A 16,268-nucleotide genomic window follows, 5' to 3' on the forward strand; every position below is an offset into this window, starting at 1 on the left:
AGCAATTCGGGGTCTCTTCCGATTCCATACAAATTTTAGGATTATTTGCTCCAGCTCTTTGAAAAACACCGGTGGAATTTTGATCGGAATGGCATTAAAAGTATAGATTGCTCTAGGCAGTATAGACATTTTAACAATGTTTATTCTTCCAGTCCAAGAGCATGGAACAGATAATCATATCAAAAAATGGGCAGAAGATATGAACAGACACTTCTCCAACGAAGACATACAAATGGCTATCAGACACATGAAAAAATGTTCATCATCACTAGCCATCAGGGAGATTCAAATTAAAACCACATTGAGATATCACCTGACACCAGTTAGAATGGCCAATATTAGCAAGACAGGAAACAACGTGTGTTGGAAAGGATGTGGAGAAAGGGGAACCCTCTTACACTGTTGGTGGGAATGCAAGTTAGTGCAGCCACTTTGGAGAACAGTGTGGAGATTCCTCAAGAAATTAAGAATAGAGCTTCCCTATGACCCTGCAATTGCACTGCTGGGTATTTACCCCAAAGATACACATGTAGTGAAAAGAAGGGCCATCTGTACCCCAATGTTTATTGCAGCAATGGCTACAGTCGCCAAACTGTGGAAGGAACCAAGATGCCCTTCAACGGATGAATGGATAAGGAAGATGTGGTCCATATACACAATGGAGTATTATGCCTCCATCAGAAAGGATGAATACCCAACTTTTGTAGCAACATGGACGGGACTGGAAGAGATTATGCTGAGCGAAATAAGTCAAGCAGAGAGAGTCAAGTATCATATGGTCTCACTTATTTGTGGAGCATAACAAATAACATGGAGGACATGGGGAGATGGAGAGGAGAGGGAGTTGAGGGAAACTGGAAGGGGAGATGAACCATGAGAGACTATGGACTCTGAAAAACCACCAGAGGGTTTTGAAGGGGCGGGGGGGTGGGAGGTTGAGGAACCAGGTGGTGGGTAATAGGGAGGGCACGTACTGCATGGAGCACTGGGTGTGATGCCAAAACAATGAACACTGTTATGCTGTAAATAAACAAAAAAAAAAAATAAAAATAAAAAATAAAGTGTGTGACCTAGTTTCCCATGTCATTAGCTACCGAGGAAATGCAAATTACACCCAAACCGAAGAGACTGACATCAAATATTGGTGAGGACATGGCGCAACCAGGACTCTCAGACATTTCCGGTCAGAGCCTAAAGCACTGTTCGGCAGTTTAACCAACAGGTCCACATACGGCTGTCCTAAAAACCAGCAATTCCACTGCTATGCAACTAGCCGAGATGGAGAGAACACAGAGAAGTTCCAAACTGGAGACTACCTGTATAAGTTCATCAGCACGGAAGCGGTTAAACTCTGTACGTTCGCACAACAAAACGCTACTCAGCACTAAACACGATGATCCACAACACGGATGATGCTTGAAAATATAGTGCTGAAGGAAAGAAGCCAAGCATGAGGGCAGACAGGCGTGAATCCATTTGTATGAAGTTCTAAAGCAGGCAAAGTAATGTGTGGCGATGAAAATCAAAATGGTAGCTGAATTAACGAGAAAGGGGCATAAGGGAGCTTTCCGGGTTGATGGAAATGGTCTATATTGTGTTCTGGGCAGTTAATACATACAGTTGTCAAAACGTTAAAAAAAAAAAAAGAAAAAAAAGAAAAGAAAAGAAAAATGTTAAACTAAAGTAAAATGTTAAAAAACTATTTGTTCTTACGTAACTTGAGACATTCTAACACTCCCACACACTGGGAAGCACCACCATCATAGTCATTTCTAATCTAAGCTCTTCAACAGTAAGAGAGTTCTGTATAAGGTTCAAACAAAATGAAACAGATCTCTTCATGGCCTTAAAAGACATTAAAGATAAAATAAAATCATATGCATTTTTAATTACTTCTCATGCAATTGTTAAAATGGACATAGGATACCTTTTAAAGTATACCATGTGTTTGATTTGAAATCTCAATAATATCACATTAAATATACACTGAAAAGAATTTTATGTTTCCAGTTCTTAACTCAGATCATTTGCACATTTCCATTTCTTAAATTTAGTCCTAAATTCTATTATAGCAGAGAGAGACAGAGAAAGAGTCCCCAACTGAGGGAGTTGGCCAGACACTCACATACAGGCCGTTTGGCAGAATGACAGAACAAGTTTACAGAACACCAACATTAAACAAGGTTACCCTGTAACTGTGATAAATCAAGACAAAAGCAAAACCACTCTTCAGTCAGTCTGGTCAAGTTCAAATCTAATCCAAACCACAAACACGACCAGATACCCTCCCCAACCCTCCACTTTTCAATCATGGTTAGTATGAACAACTGCTTCCTTGCCAACCATTAACTCCATTTAGCTCCATTTTTTTCCTGTTTTATAGATTAATATTTATTAAGACACCCATTCTTAGAATTATCCGCTCCTTTGAACCCTTCCCAAAATATCCAACACAAACGCCATTCACTGTCCTTTGTTATACCCACTTATGTAGACACCCCATTTTCCAGGGCATGCATCCTCCTCAGTGGTAATGAATTAATAAACCTGTCTCTGTTCAACTACAGGTGTGTTCCTGGTCTAGAGAGCACTGACAAGCAAAAAAAAAAAAAAAAAAGCTATTCATATATCATAGACTTTCTTCATACTTGTTTTTCTTGCCCTTGAATGAAAAAAAAAATGACTTTATTACATTAGAAAAACTAACATCTGGAATTTTGCTGTATGGATTATATTACCTTTCACAACCCCCACACTTTGATGAGTCACAGATCCCCACTTGTATTTTGGTGTGGTGACTGAGGCTTTGACACGAACTTTATCACCAATCTTTATGTGCGAAGGAGAACTTGGTGGAGGATAGCCTAGAGATTACAATAATAAGTGAACCATAGTTAGTATTTATTCCTGAGAACTCTGTCTCCACTTAAGAAAAAGCAAAAGAACTTACTTAAGAATGTGCTCACCTATAAGTTCCACATGAATATACCTAACCCAGTAGGTGCCTCCTTTCTGCTGCCAATCACACTGCACATTGAGGTCATGTAGTCCATCTCTATCCAATTTGATAACTTTGCCCACATCTCCTTCACACACTTCTTCATATGTTCGACAGCATCTAACCATCATTCCCACCTAAGATTAAAATTAAAATAAAAATCCAATCCAGTGTATAGATGAAATGAACAACTCTAAGTAGTACTATTCTAAGAAAGGATTTCCTTTAGCACCCAGAGTGTACTCTCAACATCATTTTATACTAAATGGAACCAGGGCTCTTTAGAAAACTGTCTGGCTCAATGTCTGGGGCAAGAAACACATAAGATGCACATGGATTAACTTATGCCATAAAGCAAGGGAGCTCTCAAAGATCAAAGTGTTCACTCAAAAGAACAACCTGATCACTAGGAATAATGGCTGAAACACATCAAATACATATCAGCCAATACATTCATCTCAATGATAACAAGCAAAGTTTCTTGGTCACCTTTGTAAGGTCCATGGCACCAATTCACCATTCTGAAAATTGATAAAGCAAAACAGAAATAAAAATAAAACGAGCACTTATTCTGCCTTTCCTACATAAACTGTATTATAAAGAGTAACTAGAGTTGATTTAAAGAGTTCTTCTAAGAATAAACCCCAGCTAATAAATTTGGAAGGCATGACAAAGTTAGAAAACCACTACTGCGCAAGCCCTCATGATGACACGAAGACTACCAAAGCACCAAAATGAACAATAGAAACTCTTTAACAGATGGAATTAGACTAACATGACCTAACCAACAACACTGCAAGCTGGTCCATGTGATGCATTCATGCCTAAGATAATGCCTGAGTCCAACAGCTTCCCCTAACCCCACCAAACCTTATCCTGACTTTACAGCAAACAAGAGGAAGGAGGAAGATGTGATCCAACCAAGTTTAGCCACAAATAAATGACATGAAAAAGAGGGGAAAAAAAAAAAGGGAGGGGAAAACTGTTCCAGGTTAAAAGACACTTCAGAAAGACATCACCCAAATTTAAGGTATATGACCTTGTTTGTATCCAAATTCACAAACATTACTGTCTTAAAAAGCAATTTCTGAGAAAACGGGAAATCTGAGCAAGCACTGGATATAAGATGGTATTACGGAATTACTGCTTATTTTGTTACCTAAAGTTAAGTAATAGTAATGTTGTTATGTTAAAAATAAATCCTTTATCAGGGTGCCTGGCTGGCACACCCAGTAAAGCATGCGACTCTTGATCTTGGAGTTCAAGCCCCACACTGGGCATACAACTTACTTTAAAAAAACAATAAAGACATAAGTGACTCTTAATTTCACAAAACAAACTGAGGGTTGTTGGGAGGAGGGGGGTTATGGACATTGGGGAGGGTATGTGCTATGGTGAGTGCTGTGAAGTGTGTAAACCTGGCGATTCACAGACCTGTACCCCTGGGGATAAAAATACATTATATGTTTATAAAAAAATAAGAAATAAATAAAAAATTAAAAAAAAACAATAAAGACAAATCCTTTATCTATTAGGAATACATTCTGACATATTTACAGATGAAATGAGATGATTTCTGGGATTTTCTCTGAAGTATACTAACCAGAAAAGAATTAAAACAAGAAAAGAAAGCATTTAAGATGTATGAAGGACTACATAAAGCCTAACAAGATTTTAAAAATTACTTGGCAGTAAGAATGATGTAAGAAAAACAAGCAAAAATAGATTTTAAGAAGTATCCAAAATGAGGATAATTGAGAAGCACATGTCTCTGTGCCACAGCATTATGGACAAGCCACCTTTTGCTCTCTAGCTCTGGTACCCCTTGTTCAGAACTCTTCTGTTCCTTTGTCCTCTTTGGTCCAGTGAGAGTGGCCCCCCTGCTGTGCCCTCCCCCATCAGGCTTCTGACTTTCTAAGATGCTCGAACACTGCTAACTAGAAACCTGAGCAAAGCTCCAGGCTTTATTTACTCACCTGAATATTCTCTCTCACATACACAGCATAATCATCATTACTCAAGAAATCAGCTCGTTTTTTGTATGTCTGGCTCTCTGTTACAACCGCACCAGTAGACTACAAAAGATAAATACATTTTTTTAAAAACTGTGAGCCAGATAAAACTATTTAAAAAGAAGTATGTGAAATCTTAAATATTAAAAAATAAAGTCTGAAATATTATGCTGTATTTTCACTATAAAATTTTCCATTTTAAAAATATTTTAAAATAAACAGAATGAATATGAAAAGATAAAAGAAAATTTCTGAGACATTTCTAAATTAATCCCATGAAATGATTTACTTAAATCAGAAATCACTGTGTCATATAAAACATGTGTCTACCTAATATCATTAGGTGTTGGAATAAGGGTCTGTTTAAAGCTAAAGTAATTAAGGCACAGAAAACCCAGTCAGCGCTTAGCAGCTTCATTATGTGCATGGCCAAACCGGAGAGAGGCCCTATGGGACAGTACACAGGAAACCCAGAGCACAGATCAGGTTGACACAAGAGGTGGGGCAACCACATAGAAGGCACTGACCACAGCGTAGGCCGAGTCATCCACATCCTCCACCACCTCCTCATCTGAACACTCTTCAGACCCTGTGTCTACATCTGAGAGATCTGTGACCTGCACATCAGCATGGTCCAGCAGCCACCCAACCAAGGCCTCCACACCTACAAGCAAGCACAGAGAGCACACTCACAGTGAGGATCCACAGCACCAGCCTGCCTGCAGGCTGCCACTATTAGCATTTCAAGGTAAACCTACAAACAAATGTGTGTGAAGCACCCACAAAAGAAAACAAGATACCTGGCAAGCCAGCAGCATTCCCAGAGGCACCGGTGAGTGACTTCAGTGCAAACTCTATGTTCCTTCTAGGAAATCCCATTTCCATAAGCTGAACCACAATAGGCAGAGCAGGGGCAGGTGACTGTTTGCGCTTCTTTGCTCTGACAGGGCGAACATGCTGCACAGGGACAGGCGTTGTGGCCTCACTGGAGCTACAGTCTTCGAACACTGGGCTTGACGGGTGAGTAGACTCCACAGCCAAACACTGACATACAGCCAGAGCTGCAGCCTGGACAAATGAGAGTGGAGCTGGGAGGTTGATAAAAGCCAAAAGACTGGGGTGCCTGGCTAGCTCAATTGGTAGAGCATGCAGCTCTGGATTGTGGGGTTGTGAGTTCAAGCCCTATCCTGGGTGTAGAGCCTACTTTAAGAAAATAAATAAAACTTTTTTTAGCAGCTTCATTATGTGCATGGCCAAAAAAAAAACAAGTTTTTTTTAAAAAACTTGACTTTTTTAAGAAAAGTAAAGATACTTCAGCAGTCTGAGAAAATGGAAATTACAAGCTTCTGCTATGAAATGCGGTACAGAAGTATAGGAATCTCAGACTTACATGTGTTATTTTTAAATGAATGGATCAAACTGTTAACAAACAACAAAGACAACTTTCATAGTTTAATGCAACGGAAAGACGTGATGATCAAATAACTCCTGCTTCAGCATACACAGTGTCCAGTAAATTAGCCAATTATCAATGCCCATTAAAGAAAACTTCACAGCCACTCTGTTAGGAAACAAGGTGAGCAAGTTACATGCAGAGTGAGTGGGGCTGGATGTGAAGGAAGGAGTCCCTTCCATGCCCATGACCAGGCAGTGTCCACAGTCTCTTGCTCTTTTCCTCTTTTCCTCTGTAAGACAAGCCAGAGATGACATGGGATTCTCTCATGAACCATCGAGTCAACTCTCAATGACTCACGGGTAAAAGAACCACTCTGAGAGTTAAACATGGTATAAAAAATAAGGTAAAAAATACTGGGAAACAAATTACAATCAATCAATGAACATATGCATTGCTGGGGTCTATAGTTGGGACTCCCTATCTCCAGTACACATAACCCTTTCCCTGAAGTACCTGAAACTCGCTGCTCATCTCCAGGAGATAGGAGTAGGTCCTACTCTCATAGGGCCTAAGTTTTGCTTTTTTTTTTTTTTTTTTAACTGAGCATGTGAGGAAGAAATTAAGAAGAAATCGAGGACTCCCTTAAGCCTTTCAGTGCTTAGGAAGTGTCAAAAACCAAAGGTTTGCTGTGAAGTGTGAATAATTCAGAAGTGACAGGCTTCATCCTAAAAGTCTAAAGTTCTGAACCAGACTGAGTTAGAAGTTCTGGTAAGATTCAGGGTGCACGAACTAAGTCTCTACAAATAATAACTATGAACCCTGACAAATATTTTCAAAAACTATCTGAAGGTCCTAGGGAGCAGCCTAAGCAATCAAAACTGGAAAAGGTACAACCCTTGACCACAAGGAAAACCAGCACACAAGCTGACAGGGGAGTTTGTATTGGACTACAGTCAAGGGCTGGAATTCAGTCCTGCCAGAGCAACCAGAAGTGAGGGAGAAATCATAAAATGTGCATACAGACTACCCAAATTACTGACTGATTCCAAAACTAAGCATTTGTGAGACCCTGAAGAACCTAGCATAAAGGAAATGCTGGAAGACTAGAGGGATTCTACAGCTAAATATACATACAGTAATATACATAAATATACATACAGTAAAAAAAAATATAGAGTGAAAAGATAAGAACTCTAAAATAAGGATCCAAATGGAAATTATCAACAGATGAATGGATAAAGAAGATGTGGTATATATACACAATGGAATACTATGCAGCCATCAAAAGAAATGAAATCTTGCCATTTGCGACGACGTGGATGGAACTAGAGCGTATCATGCTTAGTGAAATAAGTCAATCGGAGAAAGACAACTATCATATGATCTCCCCGATATGAGGACATGGAGAAGCAACATGGGGGGGTAGGGGGATAGGAGAAGAATAAATGAAACAAGATGGGATTGGGAGGGAGACAAACCATAAATGACTCTTAATCTCACAAAACAAACTGGGGGTTGCTGGGGGGAGGTGGGATTGGGAGAGGGGGAGCGGGCTATGGACATTGGGGAGGGGAGGCGAACCATAAGAGACTATGGACTCTGAAAAACAACCTGAGGGTTTTGAAGGGTCAGGGGTGGGAGGTTGGGGGAACAGGTGGTGGGTAATGGGGAGGGCACGTTTTGCATGGAGCACTGGGTGTTGTGCAAAAAGAATGAATACTGTTACGCTGAAAAAATAAATAAAATGGAAAAAAAAAATAAAAATAAAAAAAATAAAAAAAAGATCTGAAAATGCAAAATAAAGAATTTTTTAGATGGCTTACAGCAGATTTAGACCCAATGAAGCAGAACAACCTGACCCTGAAAACAGATACATTTATAATTAGCCAAGCTGATTAACCAAAAGAAAGACCTACGAACAAGGAGAATCACATTAATAATCTTTCTTACCAAAGAACAAAATGAAAAGAGAACAGAAAAAAATGGTTAACAAGTTTCCAAATTGGGTGGTGGTGGTGGCTGGGGGGTGGGAGGGGAGAGGGCGGGGGGCGGTGGATATCAAGCCAAAGATACAGATAACTTAAATGCACCCCAAGAGGATGGGGCAAAAAATACATACACATCGTAGTAAAAAATACATACACATCATAGTCAAATTGCAGAAAACAAAATAAAAAACAAACAAAAAAATCATGAAATATTAAGTGCAGCCAAAGGAGGTTTAAAAGGCATTTCATATAGAACAGTAAGAATGACAATTGGGGGCACCTGGGTGCCTCAGTTAGGTGCGTGCCTTCAACTCAGGTCTTGATCTCAGGGTCCCGGGATGGAGCTCGGCATCTGGCTCCCTGCTCCACAGGGAGTCTACTTCTCCCTGTCCCTCTGCCCCTTCCCTCTACTTGTGCTTGCTCTCTCTCTCTCTCTGTCTCAAATAAATAAATCTTTAAAAAGTAATCATAATAATTTAAAAAAAAAAGAATGATAGTTGAATTTCCATCAGAATTAATGGAGACAACACAATGAAAGATCTCTCTTTATGGGGCACCTGGGTGGCTCAGTTAATTAAATGACTGCCTTCAGCTCAAGTCATGATCTCAGGGTCCTGGGATCGAGCCCCATATTGGGCTCCCTACTGAGTGGGAAGTCTGCTTCTCCCTCAACTTGTGCTGCTCTCTTACTCGTGCTTTCTCTCTCTCAAATAAACGAATACAATCTTAAAAGAAAATCTCTTTGCTACAATAGTCTTTCTCAATTCTTTTTTTTTTTTTTAAGATTTTATTTATTTATTTGACAGAGGGAGAGAGATCACAAGTAGGCAGAGAGTCAGGCAGAAATGAGGGGGAAGCAGGCTCAGCAGAGAGCCTGCTTCCCCCTCATTTCTGCCTGACTCTCTGCCTACTTGTGATCTCTCTCCCTCTGTCAAATAAATAAATAAAATCTTGGCTCGATCCCAGGACCCTGAGATCATGACCTGAGCCGAAGGCAGCGGCTTAATCCACTGAGCCACCCAGGCGCCCCTAGTCTTTCTCAATTCTTAAAGGATAACTCTGCACTTCCTTCTACATCTTTCCTCTTAACACTGGGCACCTCCCAACATTATTGTTGCATTCTGCCCAATTCACTCTTTAATTGCTCTGTGTCCTCTTTTTATCTTTACAGGTGACTAGAAACGCTGCCATACTGAGGCCACTTTAACCTGAACTCTCATCTTAGTGGTTTTCAGACCTAACAAGGAGTTGGCATTCAAAGAAGTCACTGCTCCTTACCCTCACGCCCAACATTTCTTGCCTTTTCTCTTCATATTCCACCTTCCTCACACCTGACTGCTGTCAGCTGTCGCATCAGACTGACCCAACTGCTTCCTCACTCCCTCAACTCCCTGCTGTCTTGGTCTATAAGGATTTCTATTAGGATATGTTCCACCTGCCAAACTGAGCACTCAAGGTTTTGTTTTTGTCTTTGATATTTTATCCAGAGTTTTTTACATATTACATAGAAAGAAGGATTTTCTCTTTTTTTTTAAGATTTTATGTATTTATTTGAGAGAGAGCATAATCAGGGGGAGAAGCAAAGGGAGAGAAAGAAGCAGATCCCCCACTCAGCAGGGAGCCTGATGCAGGCTTGATCCAGGACCCCGAGATCATGACCAGACCCAAAGTCAGACGCTTAACTGACTAAGCTACCCAGGTGCCCCAAAAGAAGGATTTTTAGAAACATTCTAATTCTTCATGCTGCAGGCCATGAAAATCCACATCACTCTTAGACCTGGTCACATGGCATACTTATATGGGAACCTGCCCATAACCCCAATCCCAAGTTATACCATGCAGCACATGTGCTCTGCAACAGGGCAAAGACTGCAAGCCTGGCAGCAACAGGGCATGGCTAAGAAAGCCTTTGAAGTGAGTGGAACAAACATGTCAGTACAATATTCCTAGGTCTAATGGGGCTCCTTCAGTAACAGTATTTCCTAGAAAAAGATCACACCATAAATATTTGAGCATCTGACCCATGTTGAGTCTCATTAACTTTTTCAAATAATTCACACATATTCAAAATAAGGTTAAACTTTGGCATGCCTGGGTGATTTGGTTCGTAAACCACCCTACTCTTGATTTCAGCTCAGTCATGAGCTCAGGATTCTGAAATCGAACCCTGCATCAGGCTCCACACTCAGTGCAGAGTCTGTTGTCCCTCTCCCTGAGACCCTGACGTGCTCTTGCTCTCTCTTAAATAAATAAATAAAATCTTTAAAAAAAAGAAATAATAAGGTTAAACTTCAACTCACCCATCCTCTAACTAGTATTATAATGCTCTATGACAAACGTGGTGAAAGCCTAAATAGTTATAAGAATTATTTTGACATATTTTAAATATTTAATATATTAAATATTTTAAATAATTCGGAATATATCCTTAAGAAAACACATTATCCAGAAAAACTATTGTTTCCAATTTAATGTGCCAAATTAAAATTGCCAAGGCTGTTACTGTACCTCTAGCTCTTGTTTGTCAAATATGGCCTTCACTGGAGATGGCTGGGTGGCTGAGGCCAATAACTGCTGCAAGAGGATCATTGGAGGCTGTGGCCCTTCAGGGGACATATCCCCAAGGTCAGGGGATGCAGCGCCTCCATCATCTGAATTTAAAGAACAAAATATGAGTACATTACATTTTCAACTCCTAACAGCTCTTTATTATTAAAGATAATGCATTAAACATGTTAAACCAAATATGATCTCTACCTTTTCAAGCATGGGACCATCAAAATCTTCAAGGCTCAGCTATCAAAAACTAGTTTCTAAAAAATTTTCCACTCCCCGCTTTTTGGCATCTATCCTTTGTTAGTTCATGTGTCTATTTAGGGGGGCAGGAAAAAGGCTATCTCCCAGATTTTTGCCTTTGGTCCAATTCTTATACCTTCTCCTTCTTGGTGTACACTCATTGCTTCAGAAACCCCCCTCCTTCCAGGGACACTCCCAAGTTCGTATTTTTAGCCCTCGCTTTTCCTGCTAACCCTGTTCACACCATAAATTGACACTAATTCTAAATATGTTATATGGTCAGGGTAACATCTTTTTGTCTGTTTTAATCTGAGTAGCTTTGGGTGAAGAATTTAGCACTTCCTATTTGCTCCAAACCCACTGAGTCCCACTGCCTCGAGCCCACTCACCATTTGAGTTTGCTGGCAGGTTGGTGACAACTTCAACTAATCCTCTAGATAAGGATTTGGAAAATCTTTCTCTTAAAGGGACGGAGAATAAAGAGTTCAAGCTTACTGGCCACATGTCTATCACAGCTACTCAACTCTGCCACTACAGAATGAAAGCCAGCTAGGATGACATATAAACAAATGGGCATGGCTGTGTTCCCACAAACTTTATAAAAACAGGTGGCCACGGTAATTTGTCAAGCCCTGCTCTACCTGTCTGTCCCAACTCTGTCCCAAGCATGGGATAGTAACCCTGATTCAGTGCCTCCAGAGCTACTCATCAGGGTGACAGAGAACAGCCAAACCAATTCCCTGGGCTCTAGTTTCCCGATCTTCTACAATTGTGGATTATTGTTAAGGTACCTACTGTTGAATACAGAATAAATCTGCACTTTGATTTACCTGATACTCAGCACATTAAAATTAAATTCACAATACCCTCTTAAGATTAAGAAACAAAACACTCCAAACTCCACTGACTCCTTAATTTTTGTCAAAGGCACTCCCCTATGCCCTCCCTGCAACTCATGCTTAAAACACCAGCCATCTTTGACTTTTCCCTGGTTTCCCGTGTGGTTATCATCAAAAAAACTACATTGTCACAGCATCTACTGGAACCTTCTTTCCATTTTTCATGCCTTCCCCCAGAAGACACATTATCACTTGACACAAAAGCAATTCTCTCGTCTCCATGGCCTTCCTTTTTCAAATACTCCTATACCTCACTAGTAGATTTATCATCCTGAATATCAGTCCTTACCATATGGGTCCTCACTGCAGGAGGACCCTAAGTCAGCATTAAGTTTCACTCTGGTATTCAAGGCATTCTATCACATGAATTCAGCTGACCTCTCCAGCTTTTGGCCCACATTCATCAATAAACCCCGAGCTTCTTGCAAAAAGCAAAGCACTTCAACACTCACCCATATACTCACTGCTATGTCTGTGCCCCTACTGTCTCCTCCACCAGGACAGACCTTCCCCATCAGAAGCTGCCCTCCCCAGCCCTCAGGCACCAATGTCCCTAAGACACTTGTGGAACTGCAATTACACATTTCACAGTGCACTGGCATCATACCCTTCACAGAGCCATCTGCATTCATTTTCTCTTTTCACTCTGACCCCAGAGAGTTTGGGATCAAAATAAAGACTATCTTGCTCCCCATAATACTTTAACACATGTCTTTTAATAGTAGATGATCAAAAAAAAATTTCATAACTTTGGGTTTTTCTTTTTAATTCAAAGTGATATAAGGTTATTCTAGAAAACTGAAGTAGTATAGGAAAGTACAAAGCAAATAAAGTCAGCTAAATTCCACTGTCACCATTTAATAAACAGATGAATCTATGGCATATTTACAAAGAGATATACACAGCAATGTCCTTTTTTATTTATCATTGTCACGTTTCCATGGCAATGAACATATATATGTATCAACATTGTGAATGATGCCATGGTATTCCACCCTGTGGATACACCACCCAATAATGCACGTTTAGGTGTCTCCAGTTTTCAACCTAAAAACAGTATCAACAAAGAAGCCATAATGAGCATCTGTAAACACATACCTTCATGCCTTTTCATGTGATAAATTCCCATAAGATGACTCACAGGTCCAGCTGAGAGATACAGATATAGCTATTATGTCTGTGTATGTGTGTGTATGCATTTTAAAGGGTAACATTTCCTCAAATGCCCATTAGATGATTGTACCCACTTAAATTCCCACTAGCAATGTGTTAAAGCTATACTATTTCATATGTGTATAAACCCCCTGAGGGCCTTATTAAAATGCAAACTCTGATTTCTTAGGTCTGGGGTGCAGCCTAAGAGTCTGTGTATCTAAGATGGTCTTATGTGCCATCAATGCTGCTGGTCCCTGAGCCACACTTTAAATAAGAAAACAGGAGAACACTGTTTTTCCTCCCTTCCTACCAGATCCCCTCAATCTTTTGTCTTATAAGACAATGACACTGTCATTTGCGCTTCGTCAATTATTGGCTAGGCTGCACATCTCTCTCATATACTTAGAAGCCATCTCTGTTTTCCCTTTTATGGACTATTTATTCATGTTTTTTGCCTGTTTTCTAAGGGAGTATGCACCTTCCTTACAGATCTATAAGAGCTTCCTTTAAAAGATACCTGAATGAGCAGCTGTGACCTCCTGAACAGCTGGCTGAGACAAGATCTGCCTGAGCTGGTCCTGGTGGGAAAGCAGTGCACGGCCCGCCTTCAAGATGTACAGTTTTAACTGCTGGCCCCTTAGCAGATCCAGGTCTACTTGCCCTGTGGGAGAAAAGGACTCAACAGGAATGTCACACCTTGCTTGGGCTCTTCTCACCAGCTGTATGGCCTTGGGGAAGGTGTTCCGCTCCCTCCATCATGATACCATGGCTGCAAAGTGGCATAAATAATGCCCTGCCCTGTGGGCATTAGCCTGTCATGCCAAATACTGTTAGTAATGAAGGACTTATCTTTCCCTGTGTTATGACTAGTGCTTCTGGATAAGCATCCTCTACCTCCCCCAGGTCTTCCCCTTTTCTTGCTCCCCATGCAGCTACTTTGATGGGTTAGAGTGAGAATTAAATGGTTTAACACAGTTAGATCCATGTTAGTTATTATTAGTATAATCAACTGTTCCCCCACATTGCTGAAATTTCAACCAGATGCCTACGTCACAAACAAAATAGTTTCACTTTTTCTTGCCAAGACTTCTCCAAGACAGTTTTGTCGGATACTCACAACATAGAGTTCTCTAACTCAACAAGATCATGGCACTCCCTGGAGTCTTCTCTAAACAAATGACTGCAGTGGTGCCTGAGAGCAGACTGAGGAGGAAACTAAGATAGCTGCCATAAAGAGGCAGGCCCACCACAAGAACAGCTGGACTACAGTGCTGGTAACAGTGTTTCAAGGAAGGACGGGTTGGAAGCCATGGAAGGCAGCATAGCAATATGGGATGGAAGAGGATGGAAGAGCAGAGGTTGCCTGCATGCAGGTTTATTCACTGTGATGGGAAATGGGGACCAAAGGACAAGGTTAATGGAATTCTGAACATGCTGTGGTGTACATGCACATGGCCCTTCAGTTAGAGATGTGAGTTGGATATCCAGAGTTAAAGGTAGTCACCATCATAAATGCTGCAGCAGCAACCAAAATAGGAAGAATTGGGTGGGAAAACTCAATAAAAGTGGGCACAACGAGCCAGAATTTATGGAGAAAACCATAAGAATTTCCAATGTGCAAAAAATAGTCAAGGAGAAGAACTCTTAAAGGTCATGCAAGGAGCAGTGTAAGGAAAATTAAGGAAGCACTATTCCAGACCAAAGGAAAGAAGGCTTTAAGCACAGGTGACCTTGGTCTTAGCCCAACATCCAGAAATACGATGCAAGGCGGGTCCAAACATGCAGGTGTTACTGGGTCAGGGGGTGATAAGGTCAAGAACAAAGCTCCAAAAGGGCAACTGAGCCAAAGGGCCATGGCTGGGGGTGGTTAACAAGGAGGAAGAGAGAACAGATTCCTCTTCAAAAGCTTGTTCAGAATAAATGCTGGTACTGGAAAACAGGCTTGGAGGGAAACCTGGGACTCTTCAGGGGCCACTCCCACCGTGCTGTCATTCTTTATATTACACACTCTTACCACCACATTCAAGGTTTCACGTCCACTGTAACTTAACAAATGGTCAATCCACTGGAACCCAAAGACTTAGGCAGTGGCAGGAACTTGCTCTGATAAGATGCCAAACATTGTCCTATCAATGCCAGTTAAGACTAACTATTCCATCAAGAAGCACCATTTACTGACCTGCAAAACCCTGCTTAGGTGATTTCTTTACTTTATGCTTTTCCAATTTGCTTCCAGCGAGGTTTACTAATTGAGCCCAGACAGACAGCATCGGCTCTGTGAAGGGCAGGTTGGTGACACTGAATGCCACAGCAGGGAGCTAAAGCAAGAACACAGAAATCTTCAAAGTCTGCCCAATGAAATGAGCAAATGAAATGTTCTGAAAATTATCATAACGATGAATCTTAATTCAGAAATTATCACACATATGCGTAAGTCTTCTTATATCTGAGAATAATAATTTTAAAAAGATGACATTAAAGGCAAAATAGAGATTTGTATGTATAGTAAATATAACTTAAATTGATTTTTTCTTTAATAACTTGTCAACAATAATTATGTCAGGGTAGCCCTTATTATATTCTTAAGCATTTTCTACACATTTCAAATTTTCTACAACATGCATATCTTCATTTCTGTAATATCAGAAATAGTATTTTACAGGCAGATAGTCTGACTACACTTAAATCACATTGAATATAAATCACTCACTTTCCCTATACAACCCTAACTCACAGATTTAAGATGACAGTAGTTGCTACATAAGTTATGTCACTCAACACAATTAATAAGCATTTTCTACATGAAGAAAGGTCATTTTTTTAAGGAATCATCTTTAGGTTTTTTTTAAAGTTGAGTTGTTCCATAAAAAATAAACTTCAAAATTTGCATTTTAAGATAATCAAAACTAACATAGTTACAAGTATCTTCTATGTTGCTAATGCCCTTTTATGTCTTTTGTGACTAAAATAAGACATGAACTACTAATCCATGTAACAGCATGACACAGGCCCTATTTATCACAG

At 40.3% G+C, this 16,268-nt stretch overlaps 1 protein-coding gene across 7 annotated transcripts in view; it reads right to left on the reverse strand.

The window, feature by feature from the left end:
- The window catches only part of HERC2 (HECT and RLD domain containing E3 ubiquitin protein ligase 2), a 256,284-nt gene that overhangs the window by 107,016 nt on the left and 133,000 nt on the right, over positions 1 to 16,268 (reverse strand). For all 7 annotated transcript variants that reach the window (XM_046007414.1, XM_046007415.1, XM_046007419.1 and 4 more), the window contains exons 43-50: positions 15,424 to 15,562; positions 13,762 to 13,905; positions 10,903 to 11,045; positions 5,811 to 6,078; positions 5,538 to 5,674; positions 4,975 to 5,073; positions 2,967 to 3,135; positions 2,739 to 2,864 (exon numbers count right to left, since the gene is read on the reverse strand). In XM_046007414.1, coding sequence (XP_045863370.1) covers positions 2,739 to 2,864; positions 2,967 to 3,135; positions 4,975 to 5,073; positions 5,538 to 5,674; positions 5,811 to 6,078; positions 10,903 to 11,045; positions 13,762 to 13,905; positions 15,424 to 15,562 — 1,225 coding nt within the window. The remainder of the gene's footprint in view (positions 1 to 2,738; positions 2,865 to 2,966; positions 3,136 to 4,974; positions 5,074 to 5,537; positions 5,675 to 5,810; positions 6,079 to 10,902; positions 11,046 to 13,761; positions 13,906 to 15,423; positions 15,563 to 16,268) is intronic.

The sequence above is a fragment of the Meles meles genome, chromosome 6, assembly GCF_922984935.1.
Source record: "Meles meles chromosome 6, mMelMel3.1 paternal haplotype, whole genome shotgun sequence".
Taxonomy (NCBI): Eukaryota; Metazoa; Chordata; class Mammalia; order Carnivora; family Mustelidae; genus Meles; species Meles meles.